Source organism: Kogia breviceps, chromosome 6 (genome assembly GCF_026419965.1).
Source record: "Kogia breviceps isolate mKogBre1 chromosome 6, mKogBre1 haplotype 1, whole genome shotgun sequence".
NCBI classification, from domain to species: Eukaryota; Metazoa; Chordata; class Mammalia; order Artiodactyla; family Physeteridae; genus Kogia; species Kogia breviceps.
Window position 1 is genome coordinate 83,811,374 of NC_081315.1, and position 18,786 is coordinate 83,830,159.

The 18,786-nt window shown below is 35.9% G+C and overlaps 1 protein-coding gene and 1 pseudogene across 6 annotated transcripts in view; one reads left to right on the plus strand and one right to left on the minus strand.

The window, feature by feature from the left end:
• Positions 1-18,786, plus strand: part of PDS5A (PDS5 cohesin associated factor A) — a 133,772-nt gene that overhangs the window by 63,306 nt on the left and 51,680 nt on the right. For all 6 annotated transcript variants that reach the window (XM_059067032.2, XM_059067027.2, XM_067036262.1 and 3 more), the window contains 8 exons: positions 3,167-3,282; positions 5,474-5,568; positions 6,646-6,791; positions 9,739-9,890; positions 11,250-11,363; positions 13,764-13,845; positions 15,295-15,343; positions 15,571-15,710. In XM_059067032.2, the coding sequence (XP_058923015.1) occupies positions 3,167-3,282; positions 5,474-5,568; positions 6,646-6,791; positions 9,739-9,890; positions 11,250-11,363; positions 13,764-13,845; positions 15,295-15,343; positions 15,571-15,710 (894 nt within the window). The remainder of the gene's footprint in view (positions 1-3,166; positions 3,283-5,473; positions 5,569-6,645; positions 6,792-9,738; positions 9,891-11,249; positions 11,364-13,763; positions 13,846-15,294; positions 15,344-15,570; positions 15,711-18,786) is intronic.
• On the minus strand, positions 2,357-2,542 carry LOC131758704 (metallothionein-1E pseudogene; annotated as a pseudogene).

Genomic DNA, 18,786 nt, shown 5'->3' on the forward strand with positions numbered 1-18,786 from the left:
CTATATATAATTAGGGTGCCCCCTTTGGAGTCACCAGTGTGTGCTAAGCAGATAGCCTAGGAAGTTTTTATAGCTGTGGCGATTTTCTGTAGTTATATCTCTGAATCATATAACTACAGCTTTTTATAGTTAAAAGTCCTAGGTTACAGTCCTCTGAGGACAATAAAAATACTTGAGAAAATGCTTCAGCATAACAGTTTGTTTGATTTTGCTTTATACTGGGCCACTGCAAGCAACTGTATACACTGTCCACTGTGTGGGTCCATAGAGTGCTATTTCTCTTATGTTTTAAGGGATACTCCGGAGTTGTGCTACTTAGCAGCTTTGCTATAGTCAGAAAATTTGCCACATTTTATATTTAAGACTTTTTTCATGTTAGGCAGAGATAGACATTTACATTTATTCACCAATTTAAAACATTATAAAACAGTCATAATTGCTTTATTTTGGTTTTAGAAAATTTTTACAGAGAATTGTTCTGAATCAATTACTTTGTAATTAGAAGCAGTAACAGAGCGGTTCCGTTTTTCATCCAAGGTTGAAGAAAAATAAAAAGTAGGTGGCCATTTGAATTCCTTTCAGAAAGTCACTGGTAAATTACTAATGCAGAATTTCTCATTTTACCCATTATTTTAATTAACATTATATATATATTTGTATTCAAACAATGTATTAGGTAATAATGAGATAATTTTCACTTTGGTATAGATTACTAATAACAGCTGTACATCAGAGACACCAAATGATTTTTGCACCAGAAAAAAATTACCAGAACTATCATCATATTCAAACCTCATTCAGAGAACATATTTAAAAATCAAAAAAGGCAGGGGGAGGGCTTCCCTGTGGTGGCGCAGTAGTTGAGAATCTGCCTGCCAATTCAGGGGACACGGGTTCGAGCCCTGGTCTGGGAAGATCCCACATGCCGCGGAGCAACTGGGCCCATGAGCCACAGCTACTGAGCCTGCACGTCTGGAACCTGGGCTCCGCAACAAGAGAGGCCGCGACAGTGAGAGGCCTGCGCACCGCGATGAAGAGTGGCCCCCGCTTGCCACAACTAGAGAAAGCCCTCGCACAGAAACGAAGACCCAACGCAGCCATAAATAAATAAATAGCCAAAAAATAAATAAAATAAACAAAGAGGCAGGGGGTGGCTTCCCTGGTGGCGCAGTGGTTGAGAGTCTGCCTGCCAATGCAGGGGACACGGGTTCAAGCCCTGGTCCGGGAAGATCCCACATGCCATGGAGCAACAAAGCCCGTGTGCCACAACTACCGAGCCTGTGCTCTAGAGCCCGTGAGCCACAACTACTGAAGCCCGCGTGCCTAGAGCTCATGCTCTGCAACAAGAGAAGCCACCGCAACAAGAGAAGCCACCACAACAAGAAGCCCGTGTACCGCAAGGAAGAGTAGCCTCCCCTCTCTGCAACTAGAGAAAGCCCATGTGCAGCAACAAAGACCCAATGCAGCCAAAAATTTAAATTAAAAAGAAAAAAAGGCAGGGGGTGGGAGCGAGTTTTCATTTAATTTTATTTCAGTAGTTAAATTACATAGATGTGAAATGTCACATTTGAAATAATCACTAAGCTACTAAGGTAGTCACCTTCAAGTAGAGTAAAATTTCCAGTTTTTCTAGTGTTTGACATTTAAGGGATAGATTGATATTTCTTTAAAAAAATAAATCATGTTGGCTACTCAGTTGGACTTAGTTACCAAAAGACAGCACTAATCTGCATTGTAGTCACATTGCTTGAGAAAAACTTTGTGAAAGAAAATTATTTTTGTAGTTATGTGTTAAAGCTTGAATTTTCATTTTTATCTTTGTTTAGTAAGTGTGCCTATTTTAACCACAAAACCCCTATCCCTGAGAGTTGCGATATTCTTAAGGAAAAGATGATATCCTGTAGTCTTCATTTTTCTTTTTTCACTTTCTGTCTTTTCCCATAAAATATTTTTTTTATTGACTTGCAGGTGTTGCTTTAGACACACATTATATTTGAACACTTTAAAAATTAGCAACTGCTTTTCATTATTGCCTTTATTTTCCTAGTGAATATGTGACTTTTAAAAAGTTTCATGCACCATATGGTTTCAGAATAACTTAATTTATATTAAGACGTGACATCACTAATGAAAACTAGAACATTTTTTATAGAGTATATTGATTCAGGATAAGAAAATAGGCCTCTATCAAAAAGTAACTTTAAGTTTTGTTCTGTTTAAAGTCAACAACTTTTATTACAACTCACATATTTCACAGAAAAAGGAATGTAGCGTCAGGTCCCGTTGTATGAAAAATGGTAAAATGCAGGTTTGTCCTGGTTGCTCTCTTGACACCCGGGGCAGGCTCTCCACAACATCAGGCACAGCAGCTGCAGTTGTCCGAGGCCCCTTTGCAGACTCCGCCCTGGGCATACTTGGTGCAGCCCACGGGGCAGCAGGAGCAGCAGCTCTTTTTGCAGGAGGTGCATCTGCAGGCTTTGCAGGTGCAGGAGCCACTGCAGCTGCAGGAGCTGTCAGTGGGGCAGGAGCACTTGGGGTCCATCTGGAGGAGAAGTGAGGCCCGAGGTCCAAAGCACGGGACGAAGCCAGTTCACTGGTCTGGTGGGGGGCATCAAGTTTTGCTTTTTTGTAGTGTTCAGTTCACCTGACCTTTTAGGTACTCTTAAGATTCATGCTCTTCTATTAAAATGAGTTTTCCTGAATCATGACATTCTTCACTATCATGTGCTCCAGTCAGCAGGGGAACCTTGATTAAAACTTCACATATCAAAACCTTAATTGATATGGGTTTATGTTGGAGATCAAATTATAGGATTAGGGTAGGAATTATATGTAGCTCTTCCCTTCACAGAATTTTTTCTAGGACTCTTACGGAATGTTAGAATTGAATGATTATCTTCATGTTTCTACAGCATCTACAGATTGCAAACAAGCAGTGAAGTAGGCATAAGTTAACGTTGAGAGTGTATGAAATAAGAGCAAAGAACCTGATCTAACATGGAATCAAGTCAACTTATGCACAGTAAATGAGGGAACATGATATTTTAAAGTTCTCATCATTTTAAGCAGAAATAATGAAATTGTAGCTTCTCAGAAATGTTTCATGTTATTTTTTTTAATCTGATGAATAAACCTCAGGCTTTATTTATTTTCTTTTTACCCTTAGAGCAATGATGGAGAAGAGCGATTAGCTGTTGTTCGACTTTTAGCTAAATTATTTGGTTCTAAAGATTCCGATTTGGCAACACAGAATCGTCCTCTGTGGCAGTGTTTTCTTGGACGGTAAGAGAACGTACAATTCTGTGGATTCTAACTTTTGTATTTTGGAGGCCAGTGAATGTGGTGCACTTGATTAAAACCACACATATCAAAACTTTGATATGTGTTTGTGTCTTTAATACCTGTGTTGCTGTCTTTATTGGAGAATAAATTGTAAGACATTCTTTATGAAGAAAGCTTTGTCTTATTTACCCATATAACAGGTTTTAATCATTTTTGTGTGTGCTAAAATAATGTCATTAGAATACATAGTTCACATCTGAGAATGTTCAGAGTCTTAAATTTTTAAAATAAGTCATGAGACTGAAGACATCATGGTCCAATCCATGATAGTGTGTACTGTCTGATTTTTTCTAAAAGTTTTCTAGGTGTTAAACTTCTAAAAAAAAACATAGGCAGTACACACTTAGTGGTTTTAGTAATATGCTTTTGGATGTGTCTTCCCTTCCCAGGCAAGGGAAACAAAAGCAAAAATAAACACACGGGACTACATCAAACTAAAAAGCTTTTGCACAGCAAAGAAAACTATCAACAAAGTGAAAAGGCCACCTACTGAATGGGAGAAGATATTTGCAAATGATTTATGTGATAAGGGGTTAATATCTAAAATATACAAAGAACTCATACGTAAGTCAGCCTGATTTAAAAATGGGCAGAGGATCTCAATACACATTTTTCCATAGAAGACATACAGATGTCAACAGACACATGAAAAGATGCTCAACATCACTAATCATCAGGGAGATGCAAATCGAAACCACAGTGAGATATCACCTCACACCCGTCAGGAAGACTGTTATCAAAAAGACAACAAATAACAAGTGTTGGCAAGAATGTGGAGAAAAGAACTGTGTACTGTTGGTGGTGATATACATTGGTACAGCCACTATGTAAAATAGTATGGAGGTTCCTCAAACATTTAAAAATAGAACTATTGGGAATCTCTGGCAGTCCAGTGGTTAGGGTTCCGTGCTCTCACTGCCAAGGGCCCAGGTTCAATCCCTGGTCGGGGAACTAAAATCCTACAAGCCACACGGTGTGGCCAAAAAAAATAATGATGAAAAATAAAAATAGAACTATTATTTATCTGAAGAAAATAAAAACACTAATCGGAAAAGATATATGCACTAGCTCTATGTTCATTGTGGCATTATTTGTAATAGCCAAGATATGGAAGCAACCCAAGTGCCCAGTCAGTAGATGAATGGATAAAGTAGATGTGGTATATACATAAACAATGGAATTTTACTCATCCATTAAAAAAGAATGAAATTTTGCCATTTGGGATAACATGGATGGATCTAGAGGTTATTATGCTAAGTGCAATAAGTCAAACAGAGAAAGACAAATAATGTATGATTTCATTTATATATGGAATCTAAAAAACAAAACAAATGACCAAACATAAAACAGAAACAGAGTCATAGATAAGGAGAACAAACAGGTGGTTGCCAGAGGGGAGGAGGGTTGGGAGAGGAAAGAAATGGGTAAGGGAGATTAAGGGGTAAAAAAATAAGTAAATAAAATAAAATAACATTATTCATAATTAATAAATATGTTTTTGAATTGCCCAATAAGTTTAAAACTTGAGAGTTTCTCAGCTTATTCTTATTATATGCAGTTCTAAATCTACATACTGAGTTTCATATTATTAAGTTCTTACAATATATTAGACGTAAAATAGCAGTTACAGGTTGGTCCCAGCCATATGAAACTTTTTTGCTATGAGGCAATATGGCACATGTATTTTATGTACTTATCTTTGAATTTCTGGGTCTGCCTCATATATGATTTGCTTTCTACCTCACATTCCTCTAGTATTTTCCTCCTATTAACTTCTTTCAAATAGATTTTGTGCATTTTGAATATTTATTTTTTGTTTGTTTTGTAGCATAATTTAAAGCTCCAATTTTTGGTTCTCCAGTGAAGGTAGTTTGGGTTGGGAGATGTGTTTATACCATTTTTGTTTTAGCATGGTGAAAAAATCCTGTTGTAAAAATTATTCTTGTGAAATTATGTATCTTTTTACTTTATATTCTTCTTTCAGAACAAGTTAACTATCATTTTAATAAACCAACACATCTTATAATCAGTAACTATTGTTGTTTATAGGTATTTACGTAGTGTTGATATACCTTATTTGAAAATAGTTATTTTGCCTTACAACTAATATTAGCAATCTTTTTCTATGTAGATTCAATGACATTCACGTTCCTGTGAGATTAGAAAGTGTGAAATTTGCGAGTCACTGTTTAATGAATCACCCAGATTTGGCAAAGGATCTCACAGGTAAGGTAGCTGGTTTATTGAAGTATGAGAGTAATCACACAAATACATTTTAGTTGTGGCCTTTGACTTTAACTTCGGTTTCTGAATAGTTTTCACTCTGGCACTCTTTCAGGTCTCTATCAGTCGTGGACTACTAGTAAGGGATTTCATGTTTATACAATAAAATTACATTTGAAATCTTCACATTGTAATCCTTTGGAATTTTCTGGAAATCATAGTTTGAGGAAGTAGACTCTTCCTTATGACTCTGGGTTTGGGCACAAATCATTATATCTGTGTGATAATTAAATATAGTAACATATCTAATAATAAGGTGGGAAAATGATTTCTTCTGAAGTAGACTAGAATTTCTCATTCTTCACTTGAAGTAGAGCATTTAAACCTACTTACTTGGTTGTAACAAATAAATAAGTGCTATCAAATATTGTTTACCAAAAAAGAGGAAATAACTTTGTATCGTAGTTATTTAGGGGTTTTTTTTGCTTTTTTTTTGTGTGTGTGTGTGGTACGCGGGCTCTCACTGTTGTGGCCTTTTGCAGCCATAGCTCATGGGCCCAGCTGCTCCGCGGCATGTGGGATCTTCCCGGACCAGGGCACAAACCCCTGTCCCCTGCATCGGCAGGCAGACCCCCAACCACTGCGCCACCAGGGAAGCCCTAGGATTTTTTTTAGTGGTCACAGTATTATTTTATGTAGCGTAATGTGAAGATATATACCTATCAGCAAACTTGCTATAAGCATTTTTACTATATTTTAATATGTATCATTAACTTAAATTCTAAACTGTATTAAATCAGGTGCTGATTTGATTTCAGGTGCTGATTTGACTTTTCCAGAATAGTTGATATAAAATATTAAGATGTGACTTTACAGTAAAAATAGTGTGGTATAGTTTATTTTGTTATTATGTAGGGTATTGCCACCTCAAAAATTAAATAATTTTAATTTATGCCACATTTTACAGTCATTGTTCCAGTATGGACATAAACTTAAAAGCATTAGGGTTTTTTTTTTTGTCATTCTGAACATAATGAATATTATAGCTAACATTTAGCTTAATTTTTTCTCCTATTTCAGAATACTTGAAAGTTAGATCACATGATCCAGAAGAAGCTATTCGTCATGATGTCATTGTTACTATAATAACAGCTGCCAAAAGAGACCTTGCCTTAGTAAATGATCAGCTACTTGGCTTTGTAAGAGAAAGAACACTGGACAAACGGGTAAAATCTGAGGAATTTTATTCTTTTATAATTTACTGTGTTTCCATTGTTAGCAAAATACAATAGAAATTATTTTCTATTTAAAGTTTTTCTGTGTGAAAGTCAAACTAATACAATACCAAATAAAAAGCTAATAACTTGTATGTTTCCTGTGTATCTTTTAATTATCTTTACAAATGAATACATTGAATTCTGTAGTTTTCAGATCTTAGGCATGGGTTTTTTAGCCTACCTTTACAAAAAGAATAGCTAAATTAAAGTTTTATTTTACTTTTTCACTTACATGATGAGTTTCAGAAGAATAGTGATTGATCACCAGTATTTATTTCTTTTCTAGTTAGCATCTTCAGGAGTGTCTTAGAATATCATACTTTCTATGAAAGTGGTGTTTCCATATTGCTGTGCTAAGCTGAGGGCTGAAATGATGTTTAGTTACTACTATTCTTTTTGTGTAATTTCCTCCATGTGGATGCAGTTAAAAACATGGGTTGATAAAGAAAAGCAGTACTAAGAACAGTAGTAGCAGTTGCTAAGAAAAGTGAGTAAGAGATACACAGGCAAGGCAGGCTGATTAAATGTGTTACTTATTAACGTCTTCAACAAAGGTTGCCTTTGCAGTGTGGTATTTTATTTGAAGCATAGTTGAAAATCTGCTACCCTCTTGAAACCAATGTAATTTAGCTATAATTTCAGGGTAGAAAAATAATATCGTGCTGTAGAGATATAGCAAGATACATTCTTTTTTTAACATCTTTATTGGCGTATAATTGTTTTACATTGTTGTGTTAGTTTCTGCTGTATAACAAAGTGAATCAGCTATATGTATACATATATCCCCGTATCACCTCCGTCTTGCGTCTCCCCGCCATCCTCCCTATCCCACCCCTTTAGATGGAGACAGAGCACTGAGCTGATCTCTCTCTGCTATGTGGCTGCTTCCCACTAGCTCTCTGTTTTACATTTGGTAGCATATATATGTCCATGCCACTCTCTCACTTCGTCCCAGCTTACCCTTCCCCCTCTCTGTGTCCTCAAGTCCATTCTCTACGTCTGCGTCTTTATTCCTGTCCTGCTCCTAGGTTCTTCAGAACCTTTTTTTTTTTTTTTTTTTAAGATTCCATATATATATGTTAGCTTATGGTATTTGTTTTTCTCTTATTGACTTACTTCACTCTGTAGGACAGACTCTAGGTCCATTCACCTCATTACAAATAACTCAGTTATGTTTCTTGTTATGGCTGAGGTAATATGCCATTGTATATATGTGCCACATCTTCTTTATCCATTCATCTGTCAATAGACACTTAGGAGCAAGATGCATTCTTTAAGTTCCTTTGAAATAGTCATAGGAGACAGATACATAAAGTAGACACCATTTAACTTTTTCAACTGTGTCAGTAATTCTAACTTTGAGAGTTTTTTTCCCCTTGGCTTTAATTTAAATGAAATGACACTCCCTACTGGTTAGTTGTTAACTACCCCCTCTCCCCCACCCCCTACTCCCAAACCAGATTTCAGGTATTGCCGTTTGCGTTACTTCCTCCCTTTAGAAACAGTTCACTCCTACTTCTGTCAGTGTTTGTTTATAGTTTCAGGAAGAGTTGAATAAATGATTCTTGCTAACTGAGACTGTATGATATGGTCTAATAATTTGAATAACACCTACTGTACATTTTAGTAACTGGTTTTTGGTATAATGAATTAAATGACCTTGAGTATAGCCTCTCTGAATTTTGTTTTCTATAAAATGTGGGGACAGGACTTAAATCTTTGATTTCATGGGTTACATTCTTTCGTTTCATGTTACACATGTCAAAAGACATCTGTTACCTGTTATACGGGAACAGAATTTCATTTCATCTACCAAATAGCATACAAATGAGAAAATTATACTAAAAAATTATAAGAAAGTATTAACTTAAATAAGCCAAAGATGGGACTCCCCTGGTGGTGCAGTGGTTGAGAATCTGCCTGCCAATGCAGGGGACACGGGTTCGAGCCCTGGTCTGGGAAGATCCCACATGCCACAGAGCAACTGAGCATGTGCGCCACAGCCATTGAGCCTGCGCTCCAAAGCCTGCGAGCCACAACTACTGAGCCCACGCACCACAACCAAGAGTAGCCCCCGCTTGCCACAACTAGGGAAAGCCCGCGTGCAGCAAGGAAGACCCAGTGCAGCCACAAAATAAGTAAATAAATGTATTTTAAAAAATAGGCCAAAGATAAGTATACTCTGATTTGTTATTGAGACAAATAACTTGTGGTTATTATTACATCGTACTGTTGTTCTAACTCTAGATTTTTATAGTCTACTTTTCTGTCCACTCTCTTCTCACCACCTTTCTTTCCTCCTCATAAACTATTCAGATCTCTTTAAGTCCCAAAGAATCTTTCACGGGCTAGGATGTGACTAGGTAAATAATTTGCCCTTTTAATCTACAGCGTAAGGAAGTTCACTTAAGATGATCACTAAGGTGCTTTCCAACTTTGTAATTCTAAGATCTTGATACTAAGTTTTGCTCTTCCTATTCTGAATTAATATCAAAAGGGATGTAACTTAGGACAAAACATTCCAGAGATAGGGCTTTTGTTTGCAGAGTGAATTATATGCTTTCTCTTTTATTTTTTAATCACTTCTAAAACTTGGCCAAATTTTTTTTTTAGACAATCTGATGAAATCTTCTGTAAGATTTACTATTGCTTGGCTTTGAGGGAAATAAAAAATTGGTAGGTGATTTAGCAGTATTTGCATTGGCTGATTTCTAAGTAGGAACATAATCAGAATTGTTGGTTAAGTGATTTGTCTGCCTTTTTTGAAAATTAATATTGTGCTAATCTATGCACACATAAATCCCATTGTGCAACCTAGTGAAGAAATGGTAATTTTTGCAGATTTGTATACTAAAGTTTGGTATCTAGCTTATCCAATAAACTTTATACTTTCTAGTGGCGAGTAAGAAAAGAAGCTATGATGGGTCTGGCTCAGCTTTATAAGAAATACTGTCTTCATGGTGAAGCAGGAAAGGAAGCTGCAGAGAAAGTCAGCTGGATAAAGGACAAACTTTTGCATATATATTATCAGAATAGCATCGATGACAAGTGAGTCTAATATGTTGGTAAAATGGTTGAATATAAAAGTGCTTTTAATTTTTAAATATTTCTATTTAATTTTTTCATAATAATTAGTTTCTCTAAGTTTAGAAACCACTTTCTACATATTTAGACATACCATGTTTAAATAAGACTCTAGCCAAGACTGTGAGTTAGCATAATAATAGTGAAATACGCATGAGATTTGGACTCAGACCAGAGACCAAATGTTCATTCTGCCCATTATTAGTTCTGTGTCCATGCACAGATGATTTAACTTCTGTGTACTTGCTTTTATCTAAAAAGGAGTAATAATAAGCCTTTCTTACAGAATTGTTGTATGGATTAAATAAAATAATGAATGTAATGCCCCCTAGCTCACTGCCTGGCAAAGTAGCACTCTTTAATAACTGTTAGTTATTTTTTCCTTTTACAACACTGTAAGTACCAATAGAGGTATTATTGTATTTTTTAAATTGAGGTATAAGTGACATACAGCATTACATTAAATTTCAAGTGTATGACATAATGATTCTATATTTGTATATATTGCCTAATGATCACCACAATGACTGTTTAACATTCGTCCCCATACATGGTTAGAAAATTCTTTTCTTGAGATGAGAACTTAATATTGTTTTCATTTTCTGAATGTTACTTACAATTCTCTGTTGGATTATAGTAATGATTTCGGTTTTTGCAACATACTTCGCAATGTTTTATTGAGTTAGACTGACTACTTTGACATCATTGATTATGTATTTCATTGACTAATGAAGAGCCCTTAAATTTTCTTATTCCAGTTATGTTGAATAATAATTACAAGCTTAGCAAGAAGGATATTATAATATTGGTGAGGAATTTAGAATGTGGAGAGGAGACAAATGTGCATAAGAAAAGCTGAATTTTCAGGAAGATGAAGGAAGAGCCCCCTGATTTTACTAAATGACAACATGGGAAAGGAGCCAAACTAATCAAAGGAAATTTTTTTTTGAGAATTAATTATTCTTGAGATCATAGCTTTATGTGTAATGTTAAGTAATTTGCTATAGCTCCAGACTGATGAAGAAGAACAGGTAGAACAGCCTAGCACCCTGTGCTTAGGAATAATATATAACCCTTTTAGAACAAATGTATCATACTGATAAAACGTAAAGCCACAAGTAGCAACTGTAGCTCTAAATTTTAAAATAGCCATACTTGCAAGGAGAAGCATTGATCACATACTGATCTTTTCCATTGTATTTTCACACATAAGTATCATTGGTATGGTATCTTTTCATGAGGTGGATAAAATATGAAATGGCTGTGGCTTCTAAGAAATAGAATAATTTTGTTACTTGGGTTTTTTGTTTGTTTGCCTCGTAGACTGTTGGTAGAGAAAATCTTTGCTCAGTATCTTGTCCCCCACAACCTGGAAACAGAAGAGAGAATGAAATGCTTGTATTATTTATATGCTAGTTTGGATCCAAATGCTGTCAAGTAAGTTACTTTTTAAATGATTGGAGTATTTCTTGAAGATTTTATAAAATTACTTCATCTTATTTAATTAATTGTTGATAGGGTTGTTTCTTCTTCTGGTTGAATCAAGAACCTCAGATAAATATTTATAGAGAAAATTTATATGATACAAGTTCGGTTAAGTTAAAAGCAAAAATATTCCTATATGCATAGGCATATTTGGCAACTGAGCCAGTAATGTGGTTTCAGGGATTCAAAGAAGTCCCCATGTCAAAATTATCTTTTGTTCACCTGTTGACTGGGATCTGAAACATACTATTGGAACTTTACCATACTAAGCCTAAGAGCTAAGAACTGGTTCTTTGTCACGAGAGCATGTCCAGATCACTTCTGTGTAGAATAACCATATGATTGATTGTCCAAACTGAGATATTTTTGAGATTGGAAGGAGGCACTAGTAATAATTTTGTTCAGACAACTGGCATAAACTTTTAACTATCCCAGGCCACCTAGGATGTGTGGACATTCCACTTTAATAAAGCTTTTAAAAAACTAAATAACTCCTGTCATTGAGAAAATTCTGATTTTTCTGAATAAGAACCTCAGCTATTACATTTACATATATAGATATAGCCTTTAATTTCATATAATTTCAAATTTACAGAAAAGTTGTGAGAATAAAACAAAGCTTTGTGATAACCCCTTTAGCCAGATTCATAATTTTTGACAATTTGCTTTATCATTTGCCGTTTGCACATACTTTATTTTTATTTTTTTTTTTGCGGTACGCGAGCCTCTCACTGTTGTGGCCTCTCCCGTTGCGGAGCACAGGCTCAGCGGCCATGGCTCACGGGCCTAGCCGCTCCGCAGCATGTGGGATCTTCCTGGACCGGGGCATGAACCTGTGTCCCCTGCATTGGCAGGCGGACTCTTAACCACTGTGTCACCAGGGAAGCCCTGCACATACTTTATATATGTATTTTCTTCTGATCCATTGATAGTAATTTGCAGACATTGGATCCCTTTACCTCTAATACTTCAGTGTGTATTCCCTAAGAACAAGGATACTCTTTTATATAACTAGAGTGCCTTTATGAAAATCAGGAGATTTAACATTGATAAAATATTGTCTAATCCAGTGTGTATTCAGATTTCTTCAATCGTCAAATAACGTCCTTTATGGATTTTTTTCCCTTTCTAGGATTACACATTGCATGTTTAATTATCATGTCTCTAGTCTTTTTAAATTTGGAACCATTCCTCAGTCTGTCTTTGTCTTTTATGACTTTTGACATTTTCCAGAAGAGTATTGCCTAGGCCAGTTTTTGTTTGTTTGTTTGTTTGTTTGTTTTCCGGTATACGGGCCTCTCACTGTTGTGGCCTCTCCCGTTGCGGAGCGCAGGCTCAGTGGCCATGGCTCACGGGCCCAGCCGCTCTGCGGCATGTGGGATCTTCCCGGACCAGGGCACGAACCCGTGTCCCCTGCATCGGCAGGCGGATTCTCAACCACTGCGCCACCAGGGAAGCCCTAGGCCAGTTATTTTGTAGAATGTTCTCTCAGTTTGGATTCATCCAGTGTTTCTCATCATTGGATCAAGATTATGCATTTTCAGCAGAAAGTCCACAGAGTAACGTATTCTTGGTGCATCCTATTAGGAGACATTAGCCATCATTTTAAAAAAAGGATTTTAAAGTGGTTCATAATGTTCACTGTAGGTAGTAAACCCCTGGCCTAAGGTCTTGATCTCTGTTTATATTTCAAAATATTTGGCAAAGAGTACTACTCAGAGAGAGACTAATTTCCCAGAGGTCTTTTGGGCACCTGAAATTACAGAGTGGGTTTGTGAGAGAAGAAAATCTGCTTTCGTGGAGAGAAAAGAGTCTAGAATAAAGAAACTCAATTTAAATTTAACATTTTGAATCCACATCATTTCTAAGAAATTCATTTTTTGAAATAGCCTGCACCACTTCATGCATACCCCCTTAGCCTGGCATAAAAAGGCCTTCATGATCTGATCCTTTTCTATTGTATGTTCCAGCTTCCTTATGCTCCCCCACTCACATTCTGTGCTCCAAGCCTATAAATTTTTTTCACTTTCCTGTATGTGCCATGGACTTTGATGACATTTTATCTCTCTTGTAGCAGAACATTCTGGCTTCCTCTGCTTAGAATGTCTCAGTTCCTTCAGTTTACCTGGCACGATTCTGTTCATCCTTAGAAACTTCTCAAATATTTTCTCTCATAAGAAGCCTTATATTAAGTAATTTAAACTAAACTCTGTTAATCCTAATAAGTAAATTTTCTGGTGCTTAAAATTTTAGGTAGATGTAGAAGAATGGTGTAAGAAAAGTAGTAATGTTGAGCAGTTACCAGTATTGTTATATTATGTATTTTTTTCGTATTTATAATTTTATTTACAGAGCTCTCAATGAAATGTGGAAGTGTCAGAACATGCTTAGAAGTCATGTACGAGAACTATTGGATTTGCACAAGCAGCCTACGGTAGGTTTATGATGTTTTATTTAAATTCATAGTTTTAGTCATTGTTAATTTTTCTGTAGTCATATATAATGAAGCAAGCAAAAAGTATTTCATGTATTTTATTTTCCACATGTCAGTTAAACAATTTCTGTGGTTATCCAAGCTAAATTTGCATTTCACATGAATATAACAAAATTTTATTTTCTAGCATGAGCAAAGAAATGGTGTTTTCCAGCTTATCAAGTATTTAGACACTAAGAAGTTATAGTTTATCAGTTATCAAATCATTAGATTTAAACCTTAATATAAAATTATATTAGAAGTCATAAATGTTGTTTGCTCTGTAATTTAGTCCTTTATTGTAGAGTCAGTATCAAATCAGGTATCAATCCTTTGAATATGCCAAAGTCAAATTAACAAAGAAATTCTGCCCAACATTTTCTAGAAGGTGGAGAAAAGAAATTTGAATAATCTCTTAATATACTTCTAAACATATTTGCTAGAATCGGTGTTCTTAGCCAGGGAACCATACACAGAGACCCCTCAGTGGCCCAAGCAAGGGTTTTCAAACTTTTTTTTGTAAATGACCAGATAGTAAAAATTTAGGCTTTGCCAGCCATACAGTCTCCACGACTGCTTAACTCTGCCTTTGTGGTGCAGAAACAGTCAGAGATAGTACATAAATGAATGGGTATGACTGTGATCCAACAAAACTTTAACAAAAGCAGGTGGTTCATGGGACCATGCAGATTCAATAATAAAATAATACTCTTGTTGTAATGGAGGAAAGGGCAGTAGGAGGGGAGGTGATATATTAAGTAATGGGCCACAAAATAGCTAATAGAACTCTATTCAGAAAGAAAATTTTTCTGCTCTCCACATTTTTGGTTAATTTTCTTTGGTGTATGGTTTCACAGTAATTTTGATACGATAATTCTTTTCATTATCTTCTGTTCAATCTCCTGGCAAGATAATTTTCCTATGAAAGTTATATACTCTTTTAAAAGTTTTAAAATAACTTAACGGGCTTCCCTCGTGGCGCGGTGGTTGAGAGTCCTCCTGCCGATGCAGGGGACCACGGGTTCGTGCCCCGGTCCGGGAAGATCCCACATGCCGCGGAGCAGAGGGGCCCGTGAGCCATGGCCGCTGAGCCTGCGTGTCCGGAGCCTGTGCTCCGCAACGGGAGAGGCCACAACAGTGAGAGGCCCGCGTACCACCGCCCCCCAAAAAAATAAAAAAATAACTTGCTGCTGGCATCTCCTTTCATTCTATTTGTGCTAACTTAATAGTTGTTGCTACTCCATAGTTCTTTGTTATCAACATAGGGTGTAGATATGGTAAGCCATTTTCTAGTGGGTATATTGTGATGGATTTTTTTTAACTTAAAAAAAATGTACAATACTGAGTATAGTTTTCTTATCGAAATTTGGTAACACATGTGACAGCTTTTGTTTTTGTTTTAAATTTCAGTCTGAGGCTAACTGTTCTGCCATGTTTGGAAAACTGATGACCATAGCAAGTGAGTATGTTTATTCACTCCATAGATATATAGTAGACATCAAATAATTTACCCAGGGAGACTATCAATTTAATACTAAGTAAGAAAAAATAATCCTTTTCTTAATAATTTTATTTCTAAGAACCAGATTGATTATCTTTTGGTGCCTCAGCATTATTTTTTAAGGCAGCTTGCTTTTAGTTTACTGGTTTTTCTTTTGTAGTATTGATTCTCTTTTAATTTTATAGAGAATTTGCCTGACCCTGGGAAAGCACAAGATTTTGTGAAGAAATTTAACCAAGTCCTCGGTGATGATGAAAAACTGCGGTCTCAGTTGGAGTTGTTAATCAGTCCAACCTGTTCGTGCAAACAGGCAGATGTTTGTGTGGTTAGTAAATTATACTTTCGTATTTGTTCTCCTAGCTTTGCTTATAGAAACTTACATTTCATTAAAGCCTTCTTTACATAGATTATTTTATTTCTGTGAGTTTAACAATATTTTGAGCTCTGAATTACCTAGGAGTGTATCTGTGGTCAATTTAGTTCTCTTTACTTACCACTCATCAGCCAAATTCCAGGAAAAACACTAGAGAACTAAGCCAGGGAGATTGATCCTAGGAATTGAGCAAGATAAAATGTTTTATATTTAGTAGACATTCACTAGGTAAATAAGAATTTTCTAAATGCTTTTGTGTGTTGTGTGTGTGTGTGTGTATTTTCTTCTCCCATGTATTAGTAGGTAAATCAGTAACAGTTATGTTGGCATATACGCATTTATAGATAAGGTAATTCCTATTTAGGCTTTTGTCTTCATTCTATTCTTAGACTCTTTATTTTATAGAAAACCAATTGTTGACAGTATCAGGAAGGAAAAATTCATCCATTCACTTATTTAGCATTTTATGAGACAGTTTCTGTTTAATTTCATCTTTACCATTTACTACCAGTGAGACCTTTAGTAAGTTGTCCAGTAATTTTGAGACTCATTTTTCTTATCTCTACATGTTAACAACCCTACAGAATTATTAAGAGGAGATAGATACAGGTATCCTATATAGATATAGATACATGGCCCTAGACTGCCCTTTAGGATTTAAATAAATTGTATTTCTGTAGTATTACACATATATGACAAACACTATGCTTGCGACCAGGCTTACAGAGATGAATAAGAGAAAGAAAATCATTTCAGTTATTTATGTCTAACTTTGTTCTAGAAAGATAATTATTTAAATATGTGATAAGGGATAAGGACTATAACACATGTATATGCAAAGTCATCTGGGAATGTGGAGTATGTATTTTTTTCAGTCTAGTAGGGATATAAGGTTCTCTAAGTGGATCTTAGGAGTAATCAGGAACAGGTGGGAGGAAGCCAGTTTAGGGAAGGAAGCAGTGGACTCTTCCACTGGGCCTAGGGATGTGCTTATGCCAGGTGCCCAGAATACTTCGGTCTTTGCACTTCTGAACAGGATGGTTTGCTGAGAACATTTAAAGGTTTCATTTACTTCTTCGGCATTTAGTTCTTGGGCATTTAGACTCTAGTTCCAGAATACTGTATCCTGTCGGGTATCTACTAATATAATTGATCATAGAATGAAATAGCTTGAAAAAAACACAGAGAGAATTGGTTTAACCACTTCATTTTACAGGTAAGGATTGAATTTTAAAGAGATGAAGTTTCTCATCCAGTGTTTCACAGCTGGTTATAGTGGCTGTGCTGCAAGTAGAGTCCAGATCTCACAGACCCTCGATAGTGCTCTTTCTATACATTTCATCATTGTTTGCAAGACCCAGTACAAACTGAGTGCTGCTCAAGAAATGTGGACCTTAGGAATGAACAATCAAGTGGTATTTTTTGGTCTGAGAAAAATAAGACTTGAGCTTGAGTTTGAGAAATGGTACTAACATGAATTCCTACTATTTGTCAGAACAGAAATATCTAAGAGTTTCCAAATCTGAAATGTATATGTAAAACAGATGTTGTAAGGAAAACATCTCAGGATGGCTTGATTGTAGGAAGCAGGAAAGTGGAGATGAGGACTGGACTTGCACTGGAAAGAGCATGGTAATGACACCTTTTTGGAGGGGAGGTTATTCTGAGGATATTTAAGAAATGAGCCACCAAATGGCTAATAGAACTCTATTCCAGAGGGGAAAATTTCTACTCTTCGTATTTTTTTAGTTCATTTTCTTTTGTAAATGGTTTCACAGTAATTTCTCTCTTAGTTTACATTAGCATTGTGTATTCTGAGCACATTATTTAACTTTATCTCTATGTTCTCATGTGTAAAGTAGGATTTGTAATACCCTTTAAATGCTCAGGAAAACAACCACTGTTAGAATAGTTTTGCTGTTTCCCAGAACATCTGTATCATTTTGTCCTTCTCCCCAAAGGCTATTGTTATTAGTTATACATATCCTTTAATATCCACATTCCTTTTTTCCTCAGTAACAGAGTTAGCAGGACTGGAGATCTGATATTTTTTTCCCCTTTTATTTCAATTCCATTCCTAAAAAATTTTAGCAGAAGTACTTTGAGCAAGGAATATGAATAGACACATACTGTAGATTAATGCAAGTATACATGATGGTATAGTTAGAAGGTGAGCAATGGTATTGAAATACGTGCTGTATAGATTTGCTTTCTCTTTGGACTTCAGGTTTTGAGTTTCCACACCTTGGTTCTAGTGGAGAATCACTTATTTGCCATAGCTTCAGCTCTGCTTGCTATTTTATCCTCTAGCATCTTCCTATGACTGTGGTTCCCAAATTTTAAGATTTTCCAAGAATATTTTTAATTTAGCATTTGAGACAGTCCTAGGTTTGAATTTCAGCATTTACTACCAATTTGACCTTTAATAAGTTACTCAGCATTTCTGAGCCTCATATTCTTCACCTATAAATATTATCAACCTCATTGGATTGTTAAACGAATAAGATAAAATTAAAATTTATGTACGGCCTACTAGAGGGCCCCCTGCACTGCCCTATAGGATGTAAATAAATAGTAATTCTTATGATGTTACACATACATGACAAACACTAAGAATTAATAAAATAGGTCTAGAGTGGGGTCCTGAATCTCCATCTTTAGCAAAGTCTCAAAGTGATTCTGATGAGTTCACGGACTATACTTTAAAGAAAAACCTTCCTTATGGGATTATTTGGATATGCATTGTGTCTTCAGAAGTCCAAATTATATTTTGTCCTGTGGTCAAGCCTACACCATTATAATTCATTACATAATTTACTAAATTGTATTATACATGCTCTCTCACCGAAGTTGCTGTTTAGGTAACAGAGGCAGGCAAATATTTCAATAGAGAATACAGTGTGTTAAATATTTCTGATGGAATCATGCACTTTGGTAGTACAAAGGAACAGCAGCCATCCCAGGCAGGGGTGGAAATGGGAATAGCTTGTTCTAGAATAAGTCATTCCAGAGTTGAATCTTAAAGGAT